Raw genomic sequence first — 7,318 nt, 5'->3', positions numbered from 1 at the left:
GCTGCCATACTCAGGCAGGAGCCCCTGTAGTCTGCTGTCTTGTCGTTATTTCTCCTCTGTGGGAAGCAGGGAGATAGGGCCTTGGTGGAGTCCGGGTATTTTGCAGCGTTGGCAGAAATGATCTCAGTACTGGCATTTGGGGGCCAGGCATAGCTCCAAGAACCAGATTTGAGAACTAGCCAGGTGTCCATGAGACCTGGAGCCACTCCTGTTGGAGGGAAGAAAAATGAATGTCTGAGGAATGACTGGTAGAAGGCAGAATGCGAAGAAAGGTGATAAGTCAAAGGAGGCCCTTAGACTTCTGTTTCTTCTGGCCTTGTCCAGGGTGGACAGGAGGCAGGCGAATTGAGATGATTTCTTGCACCTAACCAGGCAACTCTAATTCTCTATGCAAATGGAGAGGCCCAGATATTTTATAATATTGGCTAGAGAATATAAAAATTATTTCCTCTGACTGTAGAATGATGTGATTGTTTTTATAAAAGATCTACCTTCCTAATGTGCTCTGTTAAAACAGGCTTCCGTTGAATATGTATTGCCAGGCTGATTGGGTGGGAAGAGGAAATTGCAGGAGAGGAAAGAAGGAGGACTTGCTGAAGAGTGATGAGAGGCAAGATCCAGATCCAGACAAAGGGCGGGGGGCATGACAAGTTTTCAGGGGCTGCTGCCTTTCTAGCAGTGAGCTGGATCTGCTGAGTAAAGCACCCTGTGCTAGATGGTGTCAGTCTAGGCAGAGGGAGGACAAAGTAGATCAGGGCTGGGGATGAAGACAGTGCAGGACCCTGTGGGTGACGGAGCCAACTGGCTATGAGGCCTGCCTTGGTGGTCAGAGCCCAGAGCCTTTTGTTCCCCTGGGAAGAAATAAGCGGGGTCAGGCTGGCATTAGATTGTGGCCTCTGCTAGTGAAGGCTTTTTGGGCTGAATCAGGGACTGAGAGGGGAAGACTGGCTCTATCGGCCAGGCTCAGTAATGAGCAAAGTCTAAGCCTGTCCCAGAGCTCAGGAGGAGCCCCCAGAATTCCTGATTGGCCTTCTCTTTCCACTCTGAGGAGAGTCCAGTTTTCTTAGCCTTCACTTTCTTTATTCTGGCATAAGTAGTTAAGCTTCTTTTGTGGAAGCAAGTGTCTAATTTAGCCCTGACCTGTCGATTAGCCACTGAGGTCTCGAAAGAGGAAACCCTGGCAAATGGAAGTTCCAGGGTGAGATTTGGGGATCCAGGGATGCCAGACTGTGGCTCCTTGGTCCAGGTCCTAGCAGATGGATGCTGGCCAGGGCTTCTGTGGTGAGTCCCTCTCCCATGTTCTCTCCCCAATGCCAGCTCTCCCTGAAACCCAACAGCCAGTCCCTGCGCAGTGGGAACTGGTCGGAAAGGAAGAGCCACCGGCTACCACGATTACCCAAGAGGCACAGCCATGACGACATGCTGCTGCTGGCCCAGCTGAGCCTGCCGTCTTCACCCTCCAGCCTCAATGAGGACAGCCTCAGCACCACGAGCGAGTTGCTCTCCAGCCGCCGGGCCCGCCGCATCCCTAAGGTAGCCTCCCCAGAGGAGGCTGGTTGGGGGTTGGGCAGTCAGGGCGCGTCCTTCCCTGACCTGGGGCTGCTTCCTCCATCCTCCTGGAGCATATTCAGAGTCCATACACTGGCCTTTCTTCTTCATCTGGTTAATTCCGTTTTCTTACCAATAAAGATGCATTAAGTGATTAATGGTGGGCAGATATTAGGGGAAGGACAGGCCAGCCTCTGCACCCAGGGAGTGCTCCGTGCCTCTGGGTGGGTGGAAACCAGTCTTTAGGAGGCTCCCCATTAGTGAGTGTGGGGTGTGCATTTTGAGGTGCACATATAAACATTTCCAGGTTTTGAGGGATCCCAGACTTGAACATGGATCTCCTTTTCTGTAACTGTCAGAATTGAGAGTTTTCAGCAATGATTTGCACACATGGGCAGCTAGGCCCAAATCCTGAGCCCAAAGCAGCAGGATTTAGCCACATGGTATTTTTAGCCTGCAAACAATGCTTGGGTATATTGGGAATTTAGCTCCTTCCTGTCAGGGCCCTAGGTTGTAGCCCAAAGGGGAAAGACTCGAATCCCTGTTCCTGTTATTGCATCTGAGGAGCTCTTTGTCTCAGTTGGTTCAGTGACTCTGGGGACCCAAGAGCTCCCATCCTGTCCAGTTTGATCGCAGTTCCTTCCTCTGGGGAGCTAAGTTTAATGTCCTTGTCTTGGGGGCAGAAGACCACTTAGGGGTCTAGGTGGATGGAGAGCTACCAGACAGTCTGCACTTGGTGTCAGTGCAGCCCGGGATGGTACTGGGCCTGGTGTGGGGAGGGCAGAAAGCTTGTACCGGTAAGGGAACAAATGGGCTACTAATCAGCCTTTTTGGAAGGAGGGGCAGCTGGTGTTAAGGTTATCTCACCCTCCCCGCTTTGCTCACCCAGCTTGTCCAAAGAATTAACTCCATCTACAATGCCAAGAGGGGAAAGAAGAGGTTAAAAAAGCTGTCTATGTCCAGCATGGAGACAGCATCACTGAGAGGTAGGCCTTGGTGCCTGAATCATGTCAGGCGTCTGGGGCCCTTGGGTACTAGGATCGGGGAGAAGCATGGACCCTTCTGTGGGCCAATCACGGGGTCCTCCTGCCTTCTAGGAGGGTAGAGCCCCACCAAGAAATGGCCACATAAGAGGGAGGACCCGAGGGAAGAAAGTCTTGGGATGGGTTGGTTCAGGCTTTGGGCTGTGCAGCCCTGAGTGGGGAGGTGAGTGTGGGAATCTACTTCTGGCAAGAGGAACGTCCAGACTTACCGAGCACTGTGGTCTGGTTCCCATTTCAAATCTTGGCCTCCTGGAGGCGGGGCCCTTGTGTTTCAGGCCTTTGGGCCTCTGTGCTGGCTCAGCATGGGCCCTCGGCTTCCACCAGATCAGGACCAGAGGGATGGGGGTCTGTATATAGATAGAGCATCTGCAGTTTGAGCTCTGAGGCACCCTGGCCTCAGGCCACTCAACACCTGGCTGTGGGCCCCTAGGAACCCAGACTAGGTACAGATTCATCTCCTGTCAGAGGAGTTTGGAGAGGGGCACAGAAAACTTTTGCTGTGGGGCAGTGGCTCAGCAAGCATGTACTTTTGCTGTTACTTTTTCAGATGAGAATAGTGAGAGCGAGAGCGACTCTGACGACAGGTTCAAAGGTGAGACATGGCTCTCCAAGAGCATGGAACCATTTCCCAGCCCTGGCTGTAGGGAATCAACCTTCCTCTCCTCCGCATGTGTAGTTCCCATGTCCCAAATTGGCCTGGTTTGGAGAGGCAGGCAGGACAGTGGGCCAACAGAGCAAGGAGCTGTAGAGGCGTCCATTTCTACAGTCATGGGAGCTCAGCCCTGAGGTTACCTTCAGACGTCTCCTTTTGCCTAAATTTCAGGCTGGCCACCTTGCCGATACTTTCCTAAGCCATCATTTGTGAGAATCGGGTGCTAGATTTGCCTCGTACATGTGAGTCTAGAGGGTCGGAGATGGGTTCAGAAGATTACACGTACCTCTTCTGGTTATAAGAAATGTGCCATAGTCTGAGGACACCGGTCCTCTGGAGGCCCTGAGGCCACTCATCTCCCCTTTCCCTAGAGTGGAGGACTGCCACCTCCCTGAAAAGGTTCTGGGACCTTCACATTCTAGGGGCCTTGGACAAATCTCTGTTCTTCCTCTACTGAGAAACCCTGCCTAGACCTTCCTGGATGATTAAAGCAGGTGGGAGCTAGCTCCCTCCTTCCCTTCTCTGCTGGTCCCGGGCAAATGGGCAGGTGGACTTTGGATTTGGGGACAGGGACAAAGGGTTCAAGTCCAAGTACTGATAGGGGCCCACACGTGAAGCCTGCATGGATGTTTGTATTTTCTAGTCCTGCTGGTCCTGGCAGGGTAGGTGGGTTTTTCTGGCTCGGGTAGTCCTATTGGCCCAGCTCAGCCTCTAGGGGCTCCACGTGGCCCAGACCAGTACTTCCCTGTGTCAGGGCAGAGCCTTTGTATAGGCGTAGATACCTTGCTCCTGCCACTTCTCCCCCAAACCTGGCTGGGTATGGGCGTCAGACTAGGCTCATGGACTAAGGGGTGATCCACAGAGACTGAGCTCTGAGTCTGGTGTGGAGGGGGGGCCAATGTGGGGTCTGTGAAGGTCCAGCCTGCCTGTCCCCTGATGTGTGACCTGCCCTCAGCCCACACGCAGCGCCTAGTCCACATCCAGTCCATGCTGAAGCGCGCGCCCAGTTATCGGACACTGGAGCTGGAGCTGCTCGAGTGGCAGGAGCGGGAGCTTTTCGAGTATTTTGTGGTGGTGTCCCTCAAGAAGAAGCCATCCCGAAACACCTACCTCCCTGAAGTCTCCTACCAGTTTCCCAAGGTGAGGCCACCCTCTCCTCCCCGCTCCCCACCTCTACCTCCTTCATCTCCCTCCCTGGCGCGTCTGGACACGAGGGGTCCTGTCCCTGCCTGTCCCTGCTGTAGTGACTCAGCCGGCTGCAGCAGTCCTGAGCCTGCTCCTCATCGCCAAGAGGGAAGAGAGGGCTTCAGGGGTTGTGGGTTTGGACAGTGCTTATGCAGGGGATGAGGGTGGAGAGAACACCTTCCAGTGTGCTTAGAATAAAATCTAAATCGTGTTCAAGGACTGCGAGGTCCTGAGGGCCCCCAGCTACCTCTACTTTCTCTTTCTCTTCACTCCCCATTGAGATAAAATTCATCTATTTAAAGTGTACAATTGAATGACTTTTGGTGTATTCACAGAGTTGTACAATCAATCTGAGAACATGCTCATCGCCCCAGAAAGAAACCCTATTCTCATTAGCAGTTACTCCCCACTTCCACCCACCTTCCTTACCTCGGACCGCTTCTTCCCTGCCCGTCACCAGCCAGCCTGGCCTCCGCTCTCTTCTGTTAACGCTCAAGCCTTTCTCTCTGTCATGGCCTCTGCCTGGAATGTCCGTTTCCCAGCTCTTCACATGGCTGCTGGCCCTTTCTCACTCTTCATTCTCTGCCCTAATAGTACCTCTTTCAGGAGATCTTTCCAGATACACTAAAGCAGCCCCACCCCACCCAGTTCTCTGTCATATCACCCTGTTTATCTCCTTTGTGATACCCTCTGAAATTTTGTTATTGTCTCACTCTTCTGACCAGAATGTTCAGGGACAGGGACCTTGTCTACTTTGTTTCCCTAAGAAGCCCCAGCACATGGCACAGTGCCAGGTGCCACATGGAAAGTGCTCATTTGGCCGATATCGAATGAATAAATGATGACTTAACCCACACCCAGACCCCTTTGTAAGAACTGAGAGGCACGCCAGTTGGTAGGATGCCATCTAGGGCTCTCAGGGAGGAGATGCATCTCAGCCACCCCACCACTCCCCAGGTTCCATGTCTTCTCTTGTCTATCTCTCCCCATATTCCTCTTCCCTGCAGCTGGACCGACCCACCAAGCAGATGCGGGAGGCAGAGGAGAGGCTCAAGGCCATTCCCCAGTTTTGTTTCCCTGATGCCAAGGACTGGCTCCCTGTGTCAGAGTATACCAGGTGAGGCCCAGCCTGGCCTGGCTTGGGGGAGGGAGGGAAGGGACAAAGCCTCTTTAACCCCGCAGCAGTGGGTGACTGAATGGGACCCACCCTAGTCCCAACCTCCTCTCCTGCAGCACCGGGCCCTTCACCCCCTCCCTGGGATGGCAGTCCCTCGTCTTGGGGGCTGTCTCCTGGGTCCTCTGATGATTCCCTGATGCCAGACCTCTCCCTGTTCCAGTGAGACTTTTTCTTTCATGCTGACTGGGGAGGATGGCAGCAGACGCTTTGGCTACTGCAGGCGCTTACTGGTGAGTAGGGCCGTGCAGGCCTCAAGGACGGGGCCACAGCGTTTGCATGTTTGTGTGCCCTTCCTCAACTTTAGCTTATAGAAAATCCTATGTTCTGCTCCTTGTATGCTCCCTGGCCACCCCACACCACACACTCACATGCACACACACTCTCACATTCACACACACTCACTCTTCCTCACAGATTAGGCACTCCTGGGATGATGGGACTCAAAGTGGCCTCTGCGACTGGGCCCTGGGATCTAAGATAATCTATAGTAAGGGAAGAGAGAGTAGATTGCTTTCTACTTGGCCGTCATATATTTTTAGTTTGCCTGTTCTTTTTCTTTTCATTCATTTGCCTCGGGCTTCTGAGCTCTAATTGCAGGATCGTATCACTCCAGCAGTATGTGTGTGTGCTCAGACTGGAGTGGAGGACAACTTTCCTCACCCCCGTACCTGGCCATCCTGATATGAGGAGGCATCCTGTCCATGGGTCTGGTTGCTGAGCAAGAACAGAACAGCACTTTCTGTGGGATTCTGGGAAAGATGCTTTGAACTTAGGGGAAAGCGAGGTTTTTTGAAAATATAAGCCATGTTGTAGAGAGAAGCCCTTTCTCACCTCCCTTCCCATTAGTCCTGGAAAACAGGTCAAGGTACCAGTAAAGAGAGCCTGCTTGAACTCTCCCCTGGAGCTCACCAGGGGTGTTGTTGGCTTGGGTTGTCGGCTACGTTTCAGGGTTCCTAGGTCACAGTGGGAGAAGGCCTCATGGGATGCGAATCTAGGGGTAGACGAAGGGGCTCCTTGGCAAGGGTAACATATAGCAGGGCCCCCAATGAAAGGTTTTGGGCTAATCATTCATTATTCATTCAGAAATACATATCATACACCTGTTGAGGTCAGGCAACATGCTAAAGGCATATAAAGATGAGTTAGGCACGGATCCTGCCCTCAAGGAACTTTAGACGGTCGAGGAGAAGAGGGTAGGACTTTCAATGTAGCAGGGAAGGCAAAGGGAATAAATTACTATTTAGGACCTGTTGTGTTCCCGGCTGGGTGCTTTAAGTATGTCATTTTCTTTAATCCTTCTAATAGCCCATGAGGTAATATTTATCCGTTAACTTATCCATTTGATAAATTAAGAAACCGAGACAGTAAAATGATTTGCCCAGGGTCACACAGCCAGTGAAGGCAGAGGCAGGATCGACTCCCAAGTCCTTGAACACCAAGTCTGGTACTGTTGGATCACCAAAGGGGTAGTCTGGGGAGAAGTGACATGGATATGGAATATCCAGTGAGTGGGGCTATGGGAATGTGCAGCAGTACAGATGCAGGTGGGGAGCTAGGCAGAGGCCAGCACGCCCCCAGGTTCACCTGGGCCTGGAGGGGAGCATTCCGAAGGCTCCCTTTACAGAAGCAGAGATGGAGCAAAGCTGCTCCTTTGCAATGGGCCTGCTGCCCCCAGGGAAGAGTGTGTTTGTCCTGGCCTGCTCAGAGAGGGCC

At 52.7% G+C, this 7,318-nt stretch overlaps 1 protein-coding gene across 6 annotated transcripts in view; it reads left to right on the top strand.

Moving 5' to 3' along the window:
• The window catches only part of ST5 (suppression of tumorigenicity 5), a 141,642-nt gene that overhangs the window by 116,814 nt on the left and 17,510 nt on the right, over positions 1 to 7,318 (top strand). For all 6 annotated transcript variants that reach the window (XM_015596594.2, XM_025038815.1, XM_015596601.1 and 3 more), the window contains 6 exons: positions 1,318 to 1,533; positions 2,438 to 2,534; positions 3,139 to 3,183; positions 4,199 to 4,383; positions 5,436 to 5,545; positions 5,766 to 5,835. In XM_015596594.2, the coding sequence (XP_015452080.1) occupies positions 1,318 to 1,533; positions 2,438 to 2,534; positions 3,139 to 3,183; positions 4,199 to 4,383; positions 5,436 to 5,545; positions 5,766 to 5,835 (723 nt within the window). The remainder of the gene's footprint in view (positions 1 to 1,317; positions 1,534 to 2,437; positions 2,535 to 3,138; positions 3,184 to 4,198; positions 4,384 to 5,435; positions 5,546 to 5,765; positions 5,836 to 7,318) is intronic.

The sequence above is a fragment of the Pteropus alecto genome, unplaced genomic scaffold (genome assembly GCF_000325575.1).
Source record: "Pteropus alecto unplaced genomic scaffold, ASM32557v1 scaffold461, whole genome shotgun sequence".
In the NCBI taxonomy this organism is placed as follows: Eukaryota; Metazoa; Chordata; class Mammalia; order Chiroptera; family Pteropodidae; genus Pteropus; species Pteropus alecto.
Note: the sequence above shows the minus strand (reverse complement) of the source record. Positions and strands in the feature narration are given on the sequence as shown.